This window comes from Temnothorax longispinosus, chromosome 8 (genome assembly GCF_030848805.1).
Source record: "Temnothorax longispinosus isolate EJ_2023e chromosome 8, Tlon_JGU_v1, whole genome shotgun sequence".
NCBI classification, from domain to species: domain Eukaryota; kingdom Metazoa; phylum Arthropoda; class Insecta; order Hymenoptera; family Formicidae; genus Temnothorax; species Temnothorax longispinosus.
In genome coordinates, this window is record NC_092365.1 from 1,764,211 (window position 1) to 1,790,067 (window position 25,857).

At 40.9% G+C, this 25,857-nt stretch overlaps 1 protein-coding gene and 1 long non-coding RNA gene across 4 annotated transcripts in view; one reads left to right on the forward strand and one right to left on the reverse strand.

The window, feature by feature from the left end:
• Positions 1-25,857, reverse strand: part of LOC139817543 (dipeptidase 1) — a 76,830-nt gene that overhangs the window by 29,709 nt on the left and 21,264 nt on the right. For both annotated transcript variants that reach the window (XM_071785741.1, XM_071785742.1), the window contains exons 4-6: positions 20,554-20,686; positions 14,627-14,777; positions 10,637-10,706 (exon numbers count right to left, since the gene is read on the reverse strand). In XM_071785741.1, the coding sequence (XP_071641842.1) occupies positions 10,637-10,706; positions 14,627-14,777; positions 20,554-20,686 (354 nt within the window). The remainder of the gene's footprint in view (positions 1-10,636; positions 10,707-14,626; positions 14,778-20,553; positions 20,687-25,857) is intronic.
• The window catches only part of LOC139817545 (uncharacterized), a 205,402-nt gene continuing 179,867 nt past the window's right edge, over positions 323-25,857 (forward strand). Inside the window, exons 1-2 of one of the 2 annotated variants that reach the window (XR_011733259.1) lie at positions 323-805; positions 20,630-20,711. This is a non-coding gene — a long non-coding RNA (uncharacterized lncRNA). Of the gene's footprint in view, positions 806-20,571; positions 20,712-25,857 lie in introns of those variants that run through there. The other variant, XR_011733258.1, reaches the window with a different exon arrangement.

Genomic DNA, 25,857 nt, shown 5'->3' on the forward strand with positions numbered 1-25,857 from the left:
TAAATAAAATACGACTATGCAATCATATGCAACGGGGTCGGGAAGGGCTTTATAACGGACTCGTTTCGATTTGATCAGACTCGTCGTCGGATTTTTCATGCTTCGCCAGTTAATTTTCCATACTATGAGCGCGTAAAGTGAGATGCAATTCAACACGTCAGCGATATTGGCCTCGTTTTTTGCTTGATTGAGCATTTGCGTAGTTTTCAATTTTCGGCATTTCTTCATCATAAAATGCAAGCCGTGAAAATGCTCTAATCAATAAAAGCGCACGGTTTCATGTTTAACATCTTATTTAGTTTTAAAGTTTCATTTCTCTACATCCTTTTGACGCATATTTGAAACGCTTTTCTTCACCGCACGCAGTCGTAAATAATCATTCTTTCGAGGGCATCGCTGTTGAAAGTAAAAACGTGTGAAGGAATACGCGCGAGAATGCGCTATTCGAAAAGGTCGTAGAGATACGCGAGGATATTAATCGAATATGCCAGAAAATAATTAAATAAACTGCTGCAAATGAAATATTGTCTCTGCTGGCTCGCTGTACTTATTCAAGGAAATCCATTTTACGCGACGTTGAATCTGACGCTTTTCCGTAGCGAGACGAGTGTTTCCTCGGAGAGATCATTCCGGATAATAATTACAGAAAAGGATTTTGTAAATCGCAACGCTCTATTAAATGTCCGAAGATACTTGCGTATATTTTCAACGTCTCCCTTTTCTCGTATAAAGGCACAGCCCTTCTACTTTCTTTTCCTTAACGGCTCGACACTTGCTTACGTATTTCCTCATACTATTGCACAACGTGAGTCGTGGTAGCCGCGTTTTCCTTTTACGAAAGTTTTCCCACTAGAACGATCCCCAGTCCTGGTCGAGGGGAATGGACTGGAAGAGAGCGGGATGAAACGGTCTAGGTATCGGATCCTGTTACTTTTCTCAGCGGTTTTCCATACACACGGCTGCTTCATTGCTCACTAGACGAGCAAGACTTCCATATTATAGTACGATATGTTTCTTAATATATTTTACACGTATACACGAACAAGAAAAAGAAGGAACGAGCACAGGTTTATTTGTGATATGAAAATATCTTTGAATCGAGTATTAAGGGTACAGTTATTATATATAGAAAAGAAATTTCATTTTAAGACAATTAAGACATTGCACAAAGGATAAATGTGCACAAAAGAGAGAAGGAGCGACGGTAACTAGTAATAAGAGCGTGTTATATAATAAGGGCTTCTGTCCATAACGCAAGAGTTAAGTAGCGATTTGAAAGTAATATTGAAAAAGTTTAATGTATACATCAAAGAGATCGGAGGGACGTTCTTTAAAAGGAAGAGTGCCTATGTTCTTTTATGGCGTTGAAGTAAGGAGATTCGACGGCTTTCTTTTTTAGACTCCAGTTCTGAAGTATCGCCGGGAATTTTCAGCGAGTGCTTGAAAACCTGTTTATTGCTCAGGTGTAGGTGAGAAATGATGCGGATACCGGTCCGAGGCATAAAAGAAAAGCGAGGGATCATATATAAAGCTCCTACCGCGAGACGGGTCTTGCAATATGGGCGGCAACGGGGCGGAAAAGGAGTATATTCTTTCTGGATTGTTACGCGAGGGCAAAAGATACATGTGTCGAAATTTATTCAACGAACATTACGTATAAAAACGGACATACTAAAATTAGTATTTATTGTGTTTTATATACACGGAAAAAAAGGGTTAGCAACTATAGCGAATCTAGTCGTAAAATATGGATAACTAAAATTTTTTGCACCGAGAGCCATAGTTTAGCAATAGTAGCAAAATCTTTTTGCAATTATTACTAAATTATAGCTCTTGTTGCAAAAAATGTTAGTTGTTTATATTTTACGACTAAATTTGCTATAATAGCTAATTTTTTTTTCCGTGATATTTTTTAAGCAAATATAAAAAATTGTCGATTAAATGACTAAAACGAATGGAAGATATATATTAGATATATATCAGATCAACTTGAGTAAATTGTGCGTTAATCATATGTATAAAGAAAAATGATTAAAATTATGATCGTTCTGAGGAATGCTCTTTATACATATTTTCTTCTCTAGGATATAAGGAAAGTTTCCTATAAATATGCCGTACCGTTCGTGCGCTTTATATTGTTGCGAAATGACTGTTCTTCGCGTCATAAAAAGTTACATTTGAATTATTCCGCTAGATTTCCAAATGGAAACTCTCTGGGAAACATTCTACTTCATCCATCCATCTTGATCGCGAGCTTTTTTACGGTCGAGTGGATTCTCCGTGCTTTCTGTAATCCGTGACTCGAAGCGGGAAACGCCCGATTCCTTTTCTACTGGCGCGCAGAACGTCAGCTTATTTACTCGAAATCGTGTCGATACGATAGATAAGACAGACGCGACGTAAATGGGTCGTGCGGGAGGAAGAGAAAGAGAGGCAATAGGAGGACCGGCAAAATCTGTCGTAGTCTTGCAGATAATGCGCATCACTTCTCACGGTTTTAGTAGCGTGTCGGCTGGTTCACGGTACGTGAAGATTTATAATGTCCCGACTTTCGGTTCAACGGAGGCACAGTTAGCCAGCGTGCAGCTAGGTCGATCCCTTTTTCATCGTCAAGAAGCGGAAAGAGCACTGCGGAAGAAACTGGGAAAGAGGTCGACGAATTCTCAAGTACCTGAATATTCAAAAAGACCTAAATATTCGCGAATGCTTCGCGAATATCTGTCGGATGTAATTTAATATATGCTGCTAAGACGTAAGAAGACGTAGAAGAAATTTTTCTGCATCATTTATTTATAATAATGGCTTGTAGTCAAAAAATTGTCACTGGAAATAACATGGGCATCCCACGCTAGTTATGAGCAGGGACACGAGAAAAGAATGATTTGAAGAGGAGGACATTCGATTTTCGTCGATGATATAAATGGTTTATGTGATTTCGAGGCTCAAACGGTGAGACGGTTCGGTATGCGAAGGAAACATCATTTACACCGTCGAACACGACGACGGCAGTTTCATCGACAAATTCAGTAGATTAAATCGCGCCAGTTTGATTGTTCCAAACAGACACGTCGACTCGACACTGTCCCAGATGACGGAATATCGGAACAGTTAAGCCGGCCAACCAACCGAATTGATTGCGTCGAATGTTGCTGAGTTGGAGAGGGGCCCTCGACCATCCTGGGCACCGAATCGTATCGGTGTCGAGTTCGCCCCTTGACAGAGACCGTCTACATCCAGTGCATGGAAGTTTTGAACGTTTGCTTGACCAGATGTTTCAACACACTCGAATCGATATAAGGTTTAATGCCGGTTATCGATGTCCCGGAACGAACCCAATCTGGATCGTTTGCGACGACGGGCTGACACCGCGTGAACTTTCGTGTATAAATAAACTGTCGCAGATGTGTATGTTTCAACGATCCGTCCAAGTTCTAAAGATCGATTGATTAATCACGAGGCATGCGTCGTTGATGTTTAAACTCTGACGCAAGAGAAAATTGTGATTCAGTTTGAAATATTAAACTATCAAACGCTATTTACGTTGAGATAAAATACGATAAAAACTTTCGTCGATTTTTTTGAACTAATTGGAAAAATAATTTTGTCATCTATCTAGTTGCTGAAGATAATAAGATGGTACGGAACTTTTTTCCTGTTTATGCTCGCCGTCGATATAATCGAGACCTCGCTATTTGGCTGCGGTCCCAACGCTCATTCCGCGAGTTCCTATTAAACTTCCTCCTTTCTCCGTTCTACAAGCATCGGAACGGCCAGCCCCATTCTACGCGGCGGAGCTGCCGGGAGCTGCAATTTCAAAAATAAGATAACTGCGATCGGCGGAGTCATTATCGGAACGCAGTTTACCGGCTCGATCGGAATCCTTTATTACGCCGATTGTCTACTGGGACCCGGCCCGTGAAATGCGCGGCGCGTACGATTATTGTGCGAATCGTCCCCGAAGGTAGCTCGGCATTGCCGTTTCCCCCAGCACAATAGATACATGCCGTGCAACGCGATTACCATGTTACATGATTTCACTGCTGATGCTGCGAGGGCAAACACCCGGCAGAAGTGGTTGTCTGATTTAAGCTCGGTGTATGCGCGTGGATCATGTTGAAGGAGAACGTCTCTCTGAGGGTGCTCGCCGAGATCTCCTTCGGAGGAAATGGAAACACGCCGAGAGGGCTCTTTAGATCTTAATCGGCGTCGCGTTAAAGCCGGTCCGATATCGTGAAAGGGGACACAAGGCGGAGACGCGAATGGAGAATGAAAGGTAAAGGGGAAAGGTGAAGAAGATGGGACGCGGGAGAATCACCGGTTAGCCGTGTGAAGAGAGACTCCGTAAAAGTGAAATACTACCGCGGACGCCCAGCAATCTCGGGAGCTTGGTGACAATTTTTTATCTTTACGAGCACGGCGCAGCCGTTGTTCCTATTGCATAAGTGGAAACAAGAAGAATTATGCAGTTACGTAAATTATGGCTGTGCCACGGAAATGGCTTCCGCCGGTCTCGCTACTCTCGTGGTGTCACCGCTCGTAAGAAGTGATGGTGTAAGAAAAAGATGAAAGAGAGAAAGAAAGAGAGCAGAGTACGGAATCGCGAGAAACAAGGAAACGAGAATAAGATAAACTACGGATTAGATCATGTGGAGAGATGCGGAACAATTCCGCGGAATGAGAAATATATGTTATAAAAAATATCAGGCATTACAAATTTTGGCCTTTCGCAATAAAAATCTATAGCCTTTATTTAAATTTGATATTGCGTTGCATACCTTTGCTAATAGTTTTAGAGAAGTGTCCGCTCTCAAATGGCTTAAAATGAATTGTTTTGACAATATTTCTTTCGCTAAAACTATTTCGGCGTTATATCCAAAAATCTATTAGAAAGACTGAGTGCGTGTAGAAAATTGAGCTAATGCAATTATTTTTGCAGTTTGGAATTCACGAAGTATGAGAGCACGATATTAAAAATTCGACCTGTCAATAACAGGAATTTCAACTCTGGCTTTTCGCACGCGTACACGTTGCGAATGAAAAACGGTGGAAAGTCCGTGGCCCATTGAATTGGGAACGCAACGAAATGCACGTGCGTGTCGTTAAATCTGCAAAATAAAATGTTTGCACCACCATACGCGTCCATACAGAAAAAATATTCATTTTGGGAATACAACGTTGACAAAAATCAAGATCTAGTTCACACTGAAGAGAATGCGAAGATTGTAAATTGATTTTCTTAACGCACTGTTCGTTTCATTTTGGAGCTCCCATTTCGCGATTTGGCTTTTTTGTGCCTCGCAGTAGATTCGGCAATAAGGATTCATGAAGTCCTTCCGTGAAATTTCGCAGTATTTCAAAAACTGTTACCCTCAAGGGAAACGAGAAGGGCCTAAGACGATGGAGGGTTGAAGTAGAGGAGGCTCAAGTGTGGCGTGGACGAGGGACGAGGTGAAACAAGAGAGTTTGCGAACGTAAATAGCTAACGTGTCAGAAGCAGGCCGAATCGCTCGAATGGAGCACGAATCTGTCCGGTCAATTGCAATCGATACTTGGAGAATCGAAGTCAGCTCGCTAAGCAGAGAATCGTGTATTGGCGCGAGCAAGAATTTTCGTCTCGAAATTCCTCCATCTCGTTGATGTCGCGTCGATATTGGACGCGGAACGTGAGTTACGACGTTATATTGTTTGTTGGTGATGCTACAAAATAGTTTAGAGATATTATTGGATTCGAAGCGTTACAAAATTATATATAGGTATATGTATCTCCAGGTCACTTCAAGTAATCGTTATCACTGTTGTTTAAGAAGATATTTGACAATGATAAGAATGTATATAGTTCATATTTGGTTATAAGTCGATGCGAAAGTTAATTGCAAACTTTGAATTGCAAATATCTCGAAAATAAAGGAGACGTCGTGACGGCCGTTTGCATATTTTCTTCAAGAATGCCACGAATACAACTCAGCAAAAACTCGTCCGAACAGCGCTGGCCGCAGCCGTGATCTTCCTTTTTAGTCGCAAAATAAGTAATCCAAAAAGTCGTAGTTAAATGAAATTTTATGAAAAAGTTCGCGCAAAAATTTAATATAACCTTTTTCTAAAAATATATCTACAATTTTATACATTTTTCTTAGCGAAAGTGGAGGTTTCTTTTAATTAATTTTCCTTGTTTTAATTAAAAACCTTTTTCTATAGCGAAGTTTTTTCGTTGACGTTTATAATATTGCATCAACAAATATCAATGTATTTTGCATTTAGTCACGGAGCAATCAAAGTTTCGCATTTCTCGTTTTTTTCCTGAAAAAAATTCGCTATCGAAATGCGTTCTACTATAGTTTGGCGCACGGTTCTACTCCGTTCTACGTTATCGCCACCGCCGTTAAAACGCATCGTACTCGTCTTGTTTTACTGGCGAAAGCGAGAACCACCGACAACGACGATGACGACGACGACGACAACGACAACGACGAGTCGCGTTAACTCGCCTACGAATATGCGAGCGATGTAAATTCCGCACGTCGACGGAAGTGCTCCGTTTCAGTTGCAGTTGCGTGCCCCCTTCCCCTATTCCTCTGCGCCGCGAAAATACGCTGCGGCTCTCGACGAACGTCTGGGAAGCACGTCGTTGGTATTTTCCCGAATGGACGAAAGTGGCTTTGGCCGTTAGAAGTGGCGAGCTTTTTAGGAACAAAGGGGGATTCGTCACGGTTAACGTTTCCTTTCACTCGCATTAATAATTGTAAACTCGAGCCGCAAACCGCGAGAAAAAAGTTACACGCAATTCTACTTTAACCCTTTTAATGGGGCGTTATAATTCACTTGAGTGCCCAGACAATGTCATGGTAATTTTGTGGTATTTGTAAGAGATTCCAGGAAACTATTCAATTTTGCAATATTATGATACCTGCAGAAGTTCAAGGTATTTTGACTCGTAAAAAAATAACGGATATATTTTTTTAAATAATTTATTTGTGCATCGAAATGGTCTCTGAGCGATCAAGGAAGTTTTGGCGCACGAAACCGATTTTCATAGCGATACAATCGGACTAATGCAATTGAACTTTTCCGGAAGTTCAAGTAAATCCAAGATTCCGTAAAATCGTACCGACTCGAAGATTTTCTATGAATTTTTAATCGTGCACGTCCGCGGTACCGCCTACCAGAATCCGGGATTTTCCACCTTACGTTCCGCACGTGGAATAAGATGCGAATCTACAGAATACTGTTAAAGTACCATGAGAACGTGACACGAAATGCTCATTGCAAAGGAGTCAACCAAAGAGTATGTGTGTTACGTAATCGCAACATCTGTCACGGTTAGCAATCCCGTTTGTTTTCGTTTCCGACAATTTGGACTAAATGCAATCTATGCTGCATAGCGTGTTGCAAATCTAAAAGGCAAAGACCGGGAAAAATGGAAAAATATATAATATCTTGGTATACCTTTTGGTATGTCACACTCGCACAGTAATCTCTTTAGCCCTATCTACTTTAGATTTAATAGATCTATCTTCTAGTTCACAGTTTTCAGCCATTATAAAACGAAAATTATCATGCAGATTTTAAGCGAGATTTTACTTACGTCTTGACGCGCGTTTGTATCGAGTTAGACGCGATGAAGACACGATAAATCTCTCTTTGTCCCAAAAGGATAAGGGTCGGTGCACCGTCGCGCCATTTTCACTGAATATTTGAGCAATTTCTACGTCCGCGGTTGGTTTACACTTGTACCACATCCCTAAAGTCATTCGCATGCGTCTTCGGCCGTCGAAAAACGCCCTTGGGATCGTCTGCGACTTTCTCTCCGTCTCTCTTTCTCTCCTGCTTTCTATTTCCTGCTCCTGACCATTTGCCGCGCATTGAAGAACGACGGATGATATCCGTCAGTACGGATGAATAAACGCGCAATGGGAAAGACGCGTTACTTTACACATAAAATATGAATGAGATAGCGAGTGCATCTTCTCGCGGGAAGAACTTGAGAAAATTCCTTCGCCGCTGTTTGCAACGAGTGACGCGTATTTTATCTCCGTAGACATGCCGTAGACGTATGCCGTGAATTAAGCAGTAAGTTTAATTTTAAACAATTAAAGCAGTTAATTCTGCTTCGTAGAAAATATGAAAGAGTGTACTGTTTGAATACAAAGTTTGACAATAAATTTATATATGAAATATATGCACAAAGTTTTTGAAGTTAATCAGAAATGAAAGAAAGATCTCGCACAAACGTTACGATTTGATTAAACATTGTTCTTAACGTAGTCCTATCGATAATGGAACAAGATCTTGGGTAGTTCCCCGCACTCACGGCGATAAAGTTCTTAGAGGTTTGTTTGAGCGTGCAACTAACAGCTCGAAGCATCACCGTGGTGCAAATTCAATTCCTCCTTGATCGGCAAGGACTTAACCATACCACTGTCGCAAACACAATCAAAATTTCTGTTACGGAACATCTACGGTGATTAAGACTACGTAGAAATCGATTAATTGGAAACCAGCGTGAAAGTACTTCGAGCGAGTTAAATGGATATTGAATTAATTACGGATATAAAAATATAAAAAAACGATTCGAGAAACTTATAGCGCGCTTTCTTCGTTCGTTCTATCGCGAGAGAGCCTATAATGCCAATTTACCAGTGAATTCAGTTCGCTTTTCGATAATCGAAATAAATTCAATGAGCCACTCGGAAACAACGTTAATGGCACAAATGGAACTGGATCAATTACGGCAATTTCGTAACTTGGAAATGGCTGAGGAAAGTTTATTGTTGCTGTTTCCTAAGCTCATCCAAATCGATGAAGACTGTCGAGTGACATCCCTGTTGCTCATACTATTCCCTAGCGTGAAGTTTCGCAACGACCCTTCTACGTGACACTTTCGCGAGAAACTTAAAGTTTGACAAGCGGAAGATATATCCTTGAAAGGTGAGAGGCGGCATTGCTCTTAAGTGATTGCCTAGGAATGGCGTCATCGTTTACGAATGGACTGGTAGCGCGAAGTTAACCCTCAAACTAACACGGGATATTATATTACCTACTCGCGCAATTAGTCGTCAAAGTCACCACTGTTTTAATCACCGTACGATTTTCTCGAGAGAGCGTATTTCGCTGCTTGTGAAAATGCAGAATCCTCGTAAAATATTTTCTCCGGTGTATCTTGTAAAGCGTTTTAATAAACTCGAGTTATTCAAAATATATATCTCTCGCAAAATATCCCTCAGCCTTTATGAAGAGAAGAATATAATGCTCTTAAAGTTCTCGGCGATGAAATTTACATATTAAAAGTTAAGTAGCTACTCTAACAGTAATGGACAGAGCCGGCGTATCAGGGAGTTGAAGTAAATTTGGAAACGACCACTAATCCGTTGGACTAACCGTCCTTCGTCATGTAAGCGAACAATGGTGCCGTAGAACTTCGAAACATGCTCCATCCATTTTAGTAGTTTTCAGAGGATCAGCTTGATCGGGTAGATTGCTCGAAATCGAGTTTTCCGAAATTTAGTGCTTGTTTTACAAACACTTTTAAAGTGTCGAAACGTTGAAGACAGTTACATTGAATAATCACTTGCTCATTATATGGAATATGTAACAGGAATATATAATGATTCCATTAAGAGTATAATGTCAAACTACTGACGGTTTCTGTCTAATGTTCCATTAGTGAACGGTGATATCCGGAGTATAAAATACGATACCAATAGACATCGCATTAACATTAACTTTATTATTCTTACGACCGAGATATGCGGTGCAACGAGAAAATGGTCATAAGATTCGATGCTATTACTGCGTTATAACGTGAGCTTTTCTTGTGTATACGCACAGATCTCCCGCGAAATCGCCGCAGCAATAAATCCGATATCACAGTTCCCGATGGATCTCCGATTGAACCAAAAACATTTCGGTTCCACTTTGGTGAAACCATTTTTCGTTTAAATTCTCATTGAAATCCGTATATTTATGGACGACACGTCGATACAAGCGGCGCGGAGCACACCAGATTTACGATTAAACTCTCAGTTGGAATATGGCTGACGCGGTCAAAATCGGTCATTCTGTCGCAACGAGCAGAGAGTGGACAGAAAGTGCGTTTTAATTCTGTTTGACACCATAATCGAACTTTACAGCTGTTAATCCGGAAAATTTCGAGAGATTTGTTTCGAAAAGGAACGCAATCAAATCGTATTGCATTTCAATATGCGAACACCTATGTTGTTTTTTTTCCAATTTCATTTTACGTATGGCTGCGTCATAAATAATAGCAAGCGGGATTGATAGCACTGGTTGCAATCTTTTTTTACATCGCGTGTATGACGAAGGGAGATGCATGACATTTTTGCGAAAATAATTTTATAGAATGTGATAGATTTATAGAGGAACGTATAGTGAAATTGTGCTCGATGCCATAATCGGAATATGCATTTGCGGTTTCCGCAAAATCTCACAACTTCGCGAAGAATTCAGAAGGAATGGAATATTATACGAATATTATCATATGAATAACAGTACATTATTATCTTTCATGCAATATATTCTTGTTCGATATTGATTTTCACGTTTTCACAAATATGAGAATTTGCACCGCAATGTATATTGAAGTAGCTAACATATGAGCTTGCATGTTTTTCTTACTCACCTTGCCGAAATTCGAGAGACCACCGATTTGAGGCACTTGACCGGGTTCGTCCGCCGTGCTGCAGTCTGCCCTAACGAACCAACAGGTCAGTAACTCAGTAGCTACAATCGTGAATGTTATTGCGATAGAATTTCCTCTAATCATAGATTTCCACGCCCCCGTAATGCTAACGATAATACGGCAATAGAATCAGTTACAGGACAGTAGCTCGAGGCGAGCCACAATGGCTAGTTCGCAATCATATACCGCAACTAACTCATTTCTATTTCAAATGATCTCGGGAATATTCTGGTACGCGACTTCATTAAGTTTGCATTACACAGTGGTGTTTATTGGATCCGATATATGCTTTTGCGAAGTAAACCCAAGCTTAGTTCTCATTACCGATACCTTCAGCTTTCCAATTTTATAGAAAAGACAATAGAGAAATTTTCATGTAGACAGATCGCGGGCTACTAGATAAAAATTTTACACGCTATCTGTCTTCGAATATTTTAAAACTGAATAGACTAATTGTAAGAGAGTAATTCATAGTTTTATAAAAACTTCATCGTCTTTCGGCTTTATTAGATATAAAAATCGACATAGATTATATTAATCCGCAAATTTTACGGTTCTATTTTGAAGTACATAATTATAAACATCTCTTTCTGGACCATCGATAAGATCGACAGTGTATTTTCCTGCAGCGTGACATATTGAAAATTGGATCTTGTCACGTAACGCGCAAGTAAATTGCGTCCCGTTGAATTGGATGGCTTTTATGCGAAAGAAAGCGACCGGTTTCCGTGTCAACGTGAAGAAATAAGTTTCTCTAATGCTTTCTCTAGAAGTCAATTTTCTCGGTATACATGTCTTTTAGTCCACATATCACATAACCGCCATTCCAATTCTCCCGGGGCACACAACTAATCGCGATAACAACCGTTGTCGGGGAGGCGAAGGGGAGTTAAATATCTTATGTAGATGGGATTATGCGCGATGTACGACGTGCTTTAGGCGTCAGCTCGAGGACTCGAGGTAATACCACGCTGACAATCGTGCGCATTAGCGCCGTATCCTCTTAAGCCGTCGCGAATAGAGCAATGATGCGGTGGCAATAATGGTAGCGATAATCGATAACCGAGCCATAATCGGCCGTCGCGTTACTATCCTCGACTCGACTATCGAGATCGGCTACACAAGTTCTAGCCGCATCGGCGGATTTAATTGCGAACGACGACGGCGACGCGACGGCGACGGACACGCGCCATTAAATCTCGCGGCTTTCCCTCTCGTTCGCTTCGAGTGGCCAATCGAAGCTGTACACGGTTCCGTCGTTGGACATTCCCGCCGTATCGAACTTAATCGCGCGGGACTCAACGATCGGGCACCTGTCGCGCGCGCAAACGCGATTTCGCGGATTTATGGTCGCGCGCCTGGAGAGGCGCGACAGCAACAATGGGTCCGCCGCATTTTTGTTCGACCGTGCGTCGTAATCGCCCTATCTATCGTAAAATACCGGGTGTTCGACGGACGCGTGTAATATTGTTACAATATATATTAATCCGCGCGGGATTTACCATGTTACACGCGAGATTTAATTGCAAAGCAACGGATGAGCAAAGCAGGGACGCGTGAAATATAACTGCAGTCATCGCATACCGAATCGCCGCGGAAATAAATCGCGCTCGGCAATGCCCGGCAACGCTCCTATTGTTTGATGATTTTTATCGACGCGGCGCTTTGCGTGTATTTTCATTAACGTGGAGGTATCCTTAGACCGGGTTAAATATACTAGTGAAATAAACTGAGCACGTTGATTGCCGTCTTGCGTGTCTCTTATTACGTCGCGTAATAAAGAAGGTATTACTCGAAATAGCCTAAAATTCCCTTTTATTCTTTTAGTTATACGAAAATGCTGAGGAAACTTTTAAAACGTGATATTTTACGTAACCGTACCTCTTGTTTAAATTACCCCCCAGGTAATTTCAAACATAACGAGTGTGTAATGAACATGTTGCCTAATTGAGTGAGACGAAAACGCGTGAATTTAATCTGGATGTAATAAGTAAATAACAGTATTAAATTGCAGGGAAAGTCACATAGAAATTTCAAAATATTGCTATCGCACTAATTAACCAGAAATTTCTGTCGAGTCGGTCTTGATAAAAAATCTTTATTGAGAAACTTTATGAGGTGGCGAAAAGAGAGTTCGGAAGAAAAACATAAATCCATTCCAGCCATAAACGCCGATAATGCGATCAAATTTATCTATAATAGAGCAGCGATTCTTCATCGCGACGTCGTAAAACAGAACGCGACGCTATAAAATCGGAAGCCGAAACCGGGAGAGACAGATCGATCGGAGCTCATTCCACTTTGTAAGAGAATGGCGCGTCGAAATGCGCGATACTCCCGCGATACATCAGTTCGTTCGAAAAGCTTTCTGTCGCGTTCGTCTTGCAGCTGTAGAGAGACGTCTCGTAAAAGTTCACTGCCGCTCGCGAATGCGTCCATTGTTTGTCGCACGGCAATATTTCGACACTGTTTGCCGCGGCACCAGCTGGGCCGCACGATCTTCACGTAATCCCACATCCCCGCTCGACATTATTCTCCCTATCCGCGAAACGAAACAGTTCGACGTGCGGGAAAAGACTTGAACTTTACCGAGGACTGGGATAATATTTTATAATTAAATTTTAAGAAGGGTCGAAATTACTTTTTTCTTCTAAAATATTGAACATTTATCTTCCTTTTTACTAAATCTTATATCATTTTTTATGTAGACACATATTTAAATGCTGGATAAAGTTTTGGCCATTAATATAGAAGCAATAGAACGAAATAATAATTGAATATTTCTGTGAATGAATTAATAATGCCATCGCAGGTTTTCGTGTTTTCTGAGAAATAAGGATTTCGGAATTTTTTTCTACAATGAGATTGATTTAAATGTCATATTGTTAGATCGCTTGGTTGATTTTATAAAAATTAAAATTTAACGAAATAGCCGAAATATTTTTTGGAGTATAAAGAGTTAGATGCTCTACAAAATCGAACAACCCGTATAACTGATCCTTCGACACTGCAATTACCGTTTTTTTTTGCAATGCTGCCGTGGCTTTGAAAGGCCACGGTAATACCGTAAAACTATGCTGTGAATTTTGCGGATTACTGCCCAAACGCACAGCGCGGTAACGTTATGCCGTTGATCTCTTACGGTCCGCGCGCGAACTATTATAGGAACTTTAATCCGTTTACGTTAAACGTTTTACTGCTCGCGTTCAAAGCGATAGCTTTTAATGCACGGGAAATGAATGAAACTGTACGGCTTGAAATTACTACCGTCGGCCATGTGTTTTGCTCTAGGCAACGCGGATGAAAGGTCCTGTCTGCAAAGGCACCGGCGATTGCATCTGCCGCAATGACCGGCGTTATTGCGCGGCTTTAAGGCCCATTTTCCCTAGCCGGACGATAAAATTCCACACTGTAATCGCTATTTACGCATCAACGCAGATCGGGTGATACGTTTTTATTTCAGTTTTTATCCCAACCGCGATGGAGCGGGGAAAACTTTGCGCTGCGCGCAAGTTGCATTTTCATCGACGACTCTCTTTCGTTCGCTAGATACATGCTCCTGATATCTTGTAACGTTCTAACGATGAATTCTTACAAAGATATTTGTGAAAAATTGAATATATTTGAGCTTCGATAGATCGGTTTTAGCATTGGAAAGTTGCCATGCGGTAGCGAGCAATCTTTCGCCTTAATCAGATCGCTTTTAGTGCTTTTGGCGCTTTGATTTGAATAAAACGGGTTTGAGTTTGACTTGGAGCTTGAGTTTATGTACATATGACTCTAAGGGAGTCTAACGAAATTGTAGCTTGCGCGACACGAGTGTAACGGGACGCCGGTCGTTTGTGTAACGCGTTTTGCTTTCGCTTCTCCATTGCGCATTGTTTTAGAACCTAATCGCCGACACTCTTATTTCTGCGCTGGCACACTCACCAAGGCGTGTTGCACGTGTGCGTGAGGGTGAGATACCTGGCGCCCAGTTCGTACAGCATCCTCAGGACCGCCAGACTCGCTCCGACAGCGTGGCCCCCCTCGACCCCTATTAGGCTCGCTAATCTAGCCTCTTTGTGCGCCTTCTCGATACCTGAAATCATGTATTATAACTTACTTCGCGCTATCCCTTCCCTCCTGTCGCCGTTATTCACTAGTAATAGCGAGAATCTGGAGCTGAGTCTCGTCATCATTACGGACCCTTGCTCTGACAGAATAGATTTGTATTACGTGATCCTGATAACTCGGAGGTGGATGTTTCGGACGTGTGTCTCAGGCAGATAAACCCCGCATATGATGCACTTTTAACCCTCGCGACCGTTTAGCATTACGAAAAAGCGAAAAGAAGTTCTTTTACGTTACGTCTAAAATCGTGCATCGCCCATTAACTTTTCCCGGCGGAATAATCTTATTCTTGCGAGCTTTTGCACGTAACGCGAATGACATGTGAATCTAATAACGGCTGGAACGTCGTTACGAAGTTCCGGCCGTGCTTTCGATAAGTAATACCGATGGTAAGTGGATCTGCGAAGTTTGCAAATTCTCTTTGCACAACATCGGAAAACAACGACGAAGTCGCGCCGAAACGCGCGCTCCCGATGGACGTATGTATGTACCTACGTTCCGGAATTGTGTCCGGAACGAAAGTGCCATCGGAGGAGAAAAATTCTTTAGTTAAACGTAATATCTTTTCGCGACTTCCATGTTCCCCTTTTATTTTGCGCAATTCGAGCGTGAACGATGCGAGTGTAAAATTCAATTACGTGCACAATGTGCGATGCACGTGGATCATGATTAAGCGAGCTTATCCGACGTTTCCGATCGTCAGATTAATTAAATCTTTCAAATTGCCCGTGATTATCGGGAATGTCTCATCGCGACGATCGTTAATTACAAAGTGTAAATAAAAGTTAATTAACCCGGTGACGGGTGTACGACGACCCAAAGCCCGAAATCCAAGCCGATCGAAGAAAAGCTCGGCTTACGGAGCCGGAGCTCTTAATCAGTCGGTAATCGGGCGTTTTGTCAGCGTTCCGCGAATTCGATCTGCGACATTTAATCGCTTAATCGAATTTGACGGCGCGGCGCGAGATCTGGTCGGCGGTATCGGGAAATTCAATTTCGCGGTCTGCGTTTTGCGGATTTGATTAAAATACCCTATTGGATACGCGTTGGGGGTCCGCGAAGTGTCTCGCTGTCAATACGTTTGCGTAAAATTGCATAGATACGCGCGAATATATATTTATAACGCTTTTTTTCCCCCCCATGCGAATTCTTACTGGCCGCCTGCGATACTTCGATGTCGGCTTATGGTGGCTTACGGACGAGTCCGATAAAAGGGGAAAAAAGTGCGCGGTGTGTAATTTATCATCCAATTACAAAGAATTCACGGCAGCTAGGTGGAAGTAATACACTTGACGCCGACGGCGGATTATCGCGCTTCTAAAAATATCGTTCCGCAGCGAGGTAATATCACAAAAGCAGTAACCGGAATACATAATAACGACCTGTGTTGCATCGTTACGATGTATACCGGTGTATATTTTTAATACGTTCAACGTGCGCTTACGCTCTCGCGTGCCGGCCGAACGATCGATAATTGAAGAGCTCATGCAGATAGAGCTTTTGCATAGGACAAAAAGTTTTCGGAAATAAATTTAATTTTACGATTTCAGGACACGCCAGTTTTAGGTTAAAGTCGTTTGTAAAGCTTAAAATTATTATTCTATTTTAAATTTAAAAAAGAACATACAAAATATATTTGCTTAAATTACAAAAGCACGAATTATTCTTTCAAGATTAAATGGTTCGTAGATCTTTTTTTCATGCAAGCGACTCACAGCGTTGGCATTGACGAATTATAATTTTGTTCGTATACTCGCGAAAGTTTGTGAAACGAAAGTTCGTAAGTAGGAGAGTGCCTGTACTACAATTTGCATACTTTTTAAATGTATAATCCTGTTTTAGGAAGACAGATCGCGGAAGCCATCTTTCAATACGAAAACTTCTGACGTGTCTATTCAAGATCGCTTTAGCGCCGACTCTTTCGACCCTCAACGAGTCCCTTTCCTACCCCGACTTGTAAACGGCAAAAAGCTTAACGATGCACTTCTTCCGACCGCATTTTCGCATTTCCTGAAATAAATCGCGTGCGTCATAGCGAAAACGTCATTTGTCGCGGCTTTAATTTTTCCCGTTGACGTGGCCGGCGATTACGTTGTATTACGGCTTCTCTAATGGACGAACGGACGAAAAAGGAGTGACGCGAATAAAACGCGTGCTGTCGATGGTCCCCTGATTTAGTGCGTCCCGCGATTTATACTTTTGCACCCGCCCGCACGTAACGCTGATACATTTGAACCTGCGAGTGTATCGGTTCGGGTGTCTCTGCACGTACATATGCACGTATATATTCTGCACGAAGTGCATGCGAATGTATGTACGTGCCCGCGCACGTATATACCAAGACCAGCGTTTCGACATTATCGGAGGAGCTACGGCGCGGCGGGGCTCCATGGTTTCAGGAACATTCTTCCATTCCTCGTGGAATTTCTCATCTTCCGCGTTCTAGCGGCGCCCTTTCTTCCATCTGGCAGATTGCTTCCCCAAAGTGCTATATTTTGTACTTTCTCGCTCGCGAACTCTCCTCGCGCGACCCCCTTTTCCAGCCGGGAGAGATAACGCGCTACCGTGTGTGTAACGTGCATGAAATTTGCATATTTTTAAAAAGACGGGCACGCGGTTTGCTTTACGGTGACATACGATCGTTTATCTTTCTATCAACACTCGCATAACGCGCACTGCCAGTAAAGCGGAGGTAATGCCTCGAAAAATATTAATCGAGAATAGATTGCGCGCGTACGGTGAAGTATAGGTACGTGATTTTCTCTTTGTGGAAACGCAAATGCAGCTCCGAAAATTAAACGCGACCTTCTTTTTCCGTCGAGACAGATACACGAAGTCATAGGCGGTACGTGCAAAATTGTTTTCCTCCAGAAACGTCATTCCTCGAGGTAGATTCGACACTCGAAAATATCGGACGAAAATGCAGAACAACGTCGCAGAATTACGGCGAGCGTCTGTATTCTCTTTCTCTGAGATACCTTGGCCTTTTTTAATCAGCAGCGAAAAAATTCGCGACGCGAAGAATACGCGGACGAGCTGTCGGTTTCGGTACAATCAGCTGTCCGTATGTATGAACGTACATATGCGTATTTTATGTTCATTTACATATGGATACGGCGCGGCGCGGCGTGGCGCGGCGACGTGCAGTCGTCGACATTCGGGGTTATCGAACGGAGCACGTCGGTCGGCAGCGCCGGACCGACATTTTTCCAATCCAGTCGGAATTTACCATCCGGCGCATCTTCCTCGTGTTCTATCATCTTCCCATCGGATTTGCGTTACGCTTAGACAGCGCGCATTGTGACAGCGGGACGGCGAAATCCAGCAGCAAATATTTGCTCACCAAATATAGGAAATTTTCTAGGAATTCGTCTGACGTGTACACATCCTCGCAAAATAAGACGCATTAAAAATAACAAAGAGAGAGAGAGGGAAAAGGATAGAGGAATAGTATCGAAAGCAACGGAACGTTAAGAGAGAAACAATAGCAACCGTAGTGGCGAAAACCTATGGAAGGAATTTTGTGTTATTTATTAAAAAACAAAAAAGAAACACGACATATTCCATTAGAGTTCAGGAATCTGTATGGAATTTTCTATATACCAGATAATCCCGAATCTATACTTAGCAAAATGCGCTTCAATCTCCTTCGCTTTAAACTTCTTCGAATAACTTTATCGCAGAGATTTCGTTGAATAAATATCGTAAAAATTTAATATAATGCGATACGTCAATATCGCTTAAGTTCGTGTCTGGTTGAAATATTCATTTCATTGCCCAGGGGCTGTAATTTCTATTCATATAGTGCTTGCGGAGAAACAGAAGCGTAATGACTATTTCCCGTAATATCAAACTCTCTCTGTAACGCGAATCCGTCTTTTCTTAGAAATGCATATAATAATCGATAAAGCAATGCTATTTACCAGAAATAATGTTCTTTTTCTTGTTCTTTTTTATGATGTCGCAGATTCATCATGTTGTATTGGACTTTTTCTGTTATTTCTTTCATTGATTCACCAATTTTTGTTTGAAAGAGGATCTACGAAATCTCGACATGAATAATGTTTGTCATATCGAAACATTACGATTATTACAGTTATAAGAATAAATGTAACAGTAAATATCTTTAAAGCAATTTCTTTTTTGATAAATAATGTATATGGAGCTATTGATAAATTATCGCAAGAGTGAGACAATTCATACGGTATGTGTGAAATCTCTAAAATAAAAATGTGTATATGAACCACATTCTAATCTTTTAATTTTTTTCTGTATATCTCTTTGACTTTTATTGAAATCTCAGTGAACTAATATTTGTTTAATCTTTTTGCAAAAGAGAAGCCAATATTACTATCAAAAATTCAAATCTTTTAAAAAACAAATGGAAAACGTTATAACGATTTGTTGTTGCGATGCGGCAGTAACGAATATGGAACAAAGTGGCATACAAATTTCATCGTGTAAATGAAATTTTCGAAAAGCGTCAAAATACTATGTTACATTTTTACCAATACGAGTGTATTGGATCATCATCAGATTTTTTATGGAATCAATAAATTTGTTCAGTGCTGCGTGAGAGACTCTCATCCTCTGTGTGGGAATTTCGCTTTTAAAAATAGAGGAGAACTGATGCGAGAGAAACGTTTCTCCCGGATCGATCTTATTACACTCTCGTTTTTTTCCAATTCTTTAGTGTAACATCGCCTGGAAAACTCAACTGTTCGACGGATCATCCTGAAATGGATTCGACGAGGTCGAAAGATCCTTCTTACGTTGGAAAAGCGATTGCTCGTTTTCCCGGATAGCGCTTCTTCCTCGCAGTCTAAAGTGCATTCTAAATTTTTGAGTGAAAGAATCTGTTGCGAAAAGATGATGGGAGGATGTGAGAACGAAGCGCGGAATGGAAAATGACGATTTCTCGCTTGCCTCCAAGTGTCACGGGATCTCGAACATGTCGAAGCGGGAAATAGATAACACGATTCGACAATGAAAATTTAATGCTGTAGCGATTCGCTGGCTCCAGACGCCGGGAACGCGGCAAACACGTGCTGCAGACGACACATTTCCGAGGACGACATTTTCCAGTTATGTTTTTATTTTCGCGAATATCCATCAACATGCGAAACATGCGAGACACGGAGATTACCAGGAAAGGGTCGGTGCAGAATGCGGATAACGGCCGGGGGAAAAAATTTCATAGGATGGATCTAAAAATCTGTTTGCACGGACGAGGGGAGTTATACCGTGGACTTTGTCTCTGTAACTTTAAACATTAGCCGGGTCGGTAGGGGAGGTAGGGGAGTAGATTGATATAGCGAGCAATTATGCAAGATTGATCCAGCGCCGCGTAACACATTAATCTCCGGGCGAAACTCGGATTATCAAGTAATATGGCCGGCATTAAAGGGTTAAGTGGAATATTCGTTGTAATTCGAGGTGGATAAATTTTCTGTCGACTGAAAAATAGCGAGGATTTTAAATTGATGGCTTTCGAAAGTTCTCCCGCGGACCGTCGCCCACATATTTTTGTGAGCGGTGAAGTGCCGACGACCCCGAGCGAACTCAATCGAAAATGTTCAAAGTATCGAGCGAAGCTGAGGTCGAAATCTAACTGGCCGTACGCCAAATGTATCGCGAGGCGAATCTTCATTCTCGCGATGCATTTAACGTTCCTAATGTCTTATGTATTCTTAATTTTACCGTCGCATTCGCGAGCTCGTAAATGAGTGGTTAAAAGTACGAACCTTCCGCTGTGGTAACGAGAACCATACTGTCCGAATGCTTGTTGACCAATCGTCGAATGAGATCAATCTGTTCCAGGGCCAGCTGGACCGAGTCGAGATGCTGCGACGAGCAGGGCACGTACGCGGACCAGAACTGCAACAGTAAAATGGCGAAATACGTGAGTTAAATCGCACTTATCAATTTATTGCTTAATCCGTAAACACGTTGAGCGGCGCTCCTAATTTTTTAATATTTAATACGCGAAAATCGTGTAATACACTAATATTTTATTCTAATTTATATACAACGAGTATACAAATTCAAAATTGATTATTATTTCATTATTTCAAAAACATGGAAATTTTGCATCGACGAACTTTATGGAATTTATTATGTTAATGGATATATTTTATAACGATACTGTAATGTAAAGTAGGCTGTTCTTATGCTAAAGCTAAAATCGATAAAAATGTCGCGATTTATTGCAAAGGATTATCTTTATTCAATATTGGCTCGTGGGCTTATACTCGCGTTTAAAACACGATAGCATTAATCGCATTCGTATTCTAATTATACGAGATATTTTCTGACACATATAATGCTCCGCTTTAATCCAACATCTGATAACGCTAGGAATAATTAAATGCGTATTACGTACAGTCTACAAACGCGGGGGTTATTTGCATTTTAAATTATAGCCTGATATCGACGACGATCATAAATAACGAAAACTTTAAGAGTCCCTTTGCAATGCAATGTTTAAAACAAGAATGTAACGGCTCGGTTTGGTATAATTTGAATTCTCTGAATGTGCTGTCTCTTAAGGTTACGCTCCATGCACGATATGTACTTGGCGTTGCAAAAATAATAATGCGATTTTAAAAAGGCACGCGATGCAAAGATCGCGATTTCTGTTTTCTCCCGTCACGCGAGATCGTCGTGTACGGCGATACAATTAGTTTCTCCTACTCGTTACGACATCCGTTTGACATTAGGGAATTTATGCGCATATTTTAGACATTTATCATTTGTAGTTAAACAACCCGGTGATTAGATTTCTTTCCTTGCCTTTCGTGTGCTTCACTATGTCCGTACACATATTTTTCTCGAAGAAAACGAGAAAACGCGATTAAGCGAAGTTAATAAATTCTTATCAAGAGACCGCTGGCTGATGTCCCGTCAGACGACACCGTCGGAACTTGGAAATGAGAAACATTAAGTTCTTGCGCCCGGTCGGAACCGAGGCCGAGGTGTCTTACTTTGCCGCGAATTTTCCGCATTATGCACAAGTGCGCGCATCGCGCGTCGTCGGCGGGAAGTTTTATTTAACAACGCGGACGAAATTTATGTCCGAAGCGTGAGGTTACCGTCGCGGTGCCGTAAATCAACGTACACGAGAAGGCGCGAGAGCTCTTCCGGTTTTTCTTCGTGCTCATCCCCCGGTCCCGCTTCGACGTCTGCCGCCGACAGAAATTATACTCTCGCGAGTCGCAACGCCCGCTAATAGTGACGGGCTTTAATCGCGCGCGATGCCAGTGGTCGTAATTACATTCGAGACGTCTGTGTTTCGAATACTTCCGCGACTTTCTTCCGCGAGACGGCTAATTGCGACGAGTAAATAATTCAACGACAGCGGAAAGTTCAGCCTACGCTCGCTCAGTTTAATGTCGGTGCGCCAAACAGAAACGGGAGCAAGACGGGAGCTTCTAACTCTAACTTCTAATTGCCTTCATATACATATAGCTAAATAACTACTTGCGGCGCTTTAATCGAAAAAGAAAAGACTTGGAATTCTCAATGGTGTCTATATTTGAGCATTATCCTTGGAGTTGTTTAGTAATGGACAAAATATTAACTGATATTAATGGCTGATATTATAATTTTCTTACTCTTTTATATGGGACAGAAGATATGTTCATATGTATATACAAACGGACACCGTTCCGTTCCGGATTCGCAGTCGCGTTATCAGCAATCTCAATTTTAAACGCGAAATCTTAATTTCAAACGTCACGGTGGAAGAAACGTGATTTTACAAGACTATAAGAACAGAGCTAATCTTGCATCGGAGAACATGCAGGGATATTAAGCGGAATATTACTGACATCTGTATTAGCGCACAATCACCTTTCATCTTCCATTCTTTGGACACTGTAAGGAAGCGATTACCGCAGCATTTTAGGTCAGACGTTCGCAGAACATGTGCGCGCGTGTACGTATATGTATACGTTTCCCTTCCGCACCTCCAGTTCAGCCTCGCACAAGAACGAGCAGTAGTCACGGCGAGTTTTAGGTCAGACGTTCGTAAAAATACTCTCCTCTCGGTGTATAGAACATATGTCGCGTCTGCGATTCCACTTAAAGGCGAACTGTAAGGGCCGTCTCTCTTATGTACGTTTTAGCAATTTTGTGGCTGCAGTATATTACGATGGCTGTATGGCGAGTTGGCTATTAAGACGGCCGTTTTAACTTACTCCGGGCAGACCACTTCGCGAAGGACCGCGCATGAAAGTCGATTTAAAAAATGGCTTTCTTTTTTTCATCGCGTTACTTTAATTCTCACATTTGGCGTCGTATAAATTTTAAACGTGTCGTGTTATGCCGTTACAGAAATTTAGTACTATGATTATTTGACTAGTAATTAATTACTTATTTTAAATATTAAAAGCACAGTTTTTAATACTCAAAATAAGTAATTAATCACTAGCCAAATAATCACTTATACAGTAATAAATTTCTGTAAGGGTGGTGTCGCTTACTTCCATTTCTCAAAGTATTATAACATGATTGTACATCATTCTTATTCCATAAGTTTTTAAATGATTATTGTAGAACTTAAAACTTTATAAATGCTAAAAAATCTGGAAAGCTTTTTGAGCAATTTAATGGTTTTTATATCAAATATGTCAAAATTGTTAAAAATTTTCGAAATTTGGAAGTTTTGAATACTAAAAACTTCGATAAACGGTAAAAATTATACCAACATCTGAGTAAAAAATACCATTTACTATAAATGTGATTAATTACTGTTGTGATTAAATTATATAAACCATAACTTTATTTAAATTTGATATTATTGCACATTCTTATCATCTTTAAAAAACATAAATTATAAAACAGTACAATTTCTCAAACATGTCTAATATGTTTTAAAATTCTTAAAAATTTCAAAATGTCTAAAAATTTTCAGACTTTTAAAAAACTACAAGCTTTCAAAATCTTTAAGAATTTCTGGTTTAAAATAATATTAGAAATAATACGAAACTTTTACCATATATAAATAATTCAAAGTGCTTGTTAGCCTTTATTACAAAACACATCAATTAATAATACTATAATACTAACTATACTAATGTATTTTGATAAATATGAAATGATACTTGTAAGGAATTAACGATTGACCATCTGTGGGGATTCGAGATAGATTGAATGACAAAACGTTTGCACTTTAATAATAATGGTTTTAATATGCGAGCGATTGGCGCATAAGCTGTTCGCTTGAACAATCACTATTACTCGTGCTTTTTGGACATGACATAAGATAATAGTACTAAAGAAATTTGAAGCGAAAATTGGCTATTAAAATTTATCGTGTTCAAATATCCAATCGATACGCATGAGACAATTGCATTTTTATTGCCGTTCGTTCAGTTATTGGATGTGAAAATATATAAGGAGAGATCGTGACAATAATGGAAATTTAATTTGGTCGCAGTTATATGAAAAAAAAAGAGAAAATGGAATTTGTGTTTCGCCGTTGGCGTTCCATCTTCCATCGGTCTCTCTCCTCGTACCTAAAATTCCGAAACAACCATGCGAGATTTAAATTTCCTCCCGTTCGTACGAATTGCTTCTCTCGCAACGAAGTCACCGAAAGTGTAACGCAAATTCCCACCGAGAATCCACCGACGCGATAAATCGGAGAGCCTCGTCTCATCTCAAGTTGGAATGCACTTTCGCGTTTTGTGATGTACCGGAAGTGCCGAAGGTTTCTCGAGATAGACAGCCCGGGGGTTCAAACGAAAGTATTTGTCACGCGTATTCTTCGCATTCTGCGATGCGTCAGTGTACTATGCGTGAGGAGATGTAGTGAGATGTTTTCATTCTTTTTCTTATTTATACAAGAGAAATGGTCTTTCCAAATAAATAGGATCTTTCTTGAAAAATGTTGGAAAAATGCTGCATACAAGAATTAACAAATCTCGAGTATTATCTAATAGTGAAATTTTAATGTTGTAATAGCAAAATTAATCTCTGTACTCTGTCGCACGTTTGGTCGAAAAAGCGATCGTACGAAGGGATGAAAAATCTCGTCCACGCCACGATGCCATGTAAGATTCTATGCAAGTCGACGGCACGCGATCAATGGCGAGTAACCTTCCGTTGTGGCTACTGCCAGCTCGTCTGAATTAACCAGGACAGTGATAGATCGAGGCGGCAGCCTCGGTTTGGCTGCCGTATACACTCGGTGTACGCGTTATGTACATGTTACATGAATGTGTACGCGCCTTCGTCCCAATGGACATAACCGAGTGGTTATCCCTTTCGTCCTGATGTTGGCAGGCTGGATATCTTAAGGGATCTGTCGAGGTCGGAATATAATCCGAGATGCAGACTCTATACGATCGCCACAAAGGTTCCGATTTGTAAGTTTTAATATAAGATTGTATATAGGATAATCAAAAAAATTTTTTAAATTATATTGTTAATAAAATTTCGGTTATTAATCAAATTGAACGAAAGTCAAAGTATAAATGTGATTGGACAGCACAAATGCGATCGCGCATGCTTCTATTATTATTAATGACGTTCTATGCGATATCTCACGTTACATGCCTCCTATATAGTATAATTACAAAATTCTCGCGTTACCCCGCATTCCGATTTTAATTGCGTTATTAATTGTTTCGCATAAAAATATGATATCTATGAAAAAGTTCTCGCGTAATTATCCGGGTATTGTTGCGCTGAGCTATCATCCCCGTAATTTTTCCTCGTTATTACTCGCAAACCTCGCGATCGCAGATTGGCATTAATTATGAAAAATTGCTCGTAATGCGCGGCGGTATGTTGGCGCGCGCATGGTAAACATGATGCGTTTTACTAGCATCTCCACTCATTATGCGTCGAATTAATATTCCATTTAATAACATTAATGATTTCATTACCTTGCTACAGTAAATGGCGCGCATTTACACGTCTTCTCGTTAACTCGGTGGATGCTCATTTGGCTTCTCCCCCCGTCTCGTGTACTAAAAGGTAAGCGGATACCTTAACATTAAGGTGAACGACTAAGACCCTCGATCCTTTTCAAAGATGCCTTA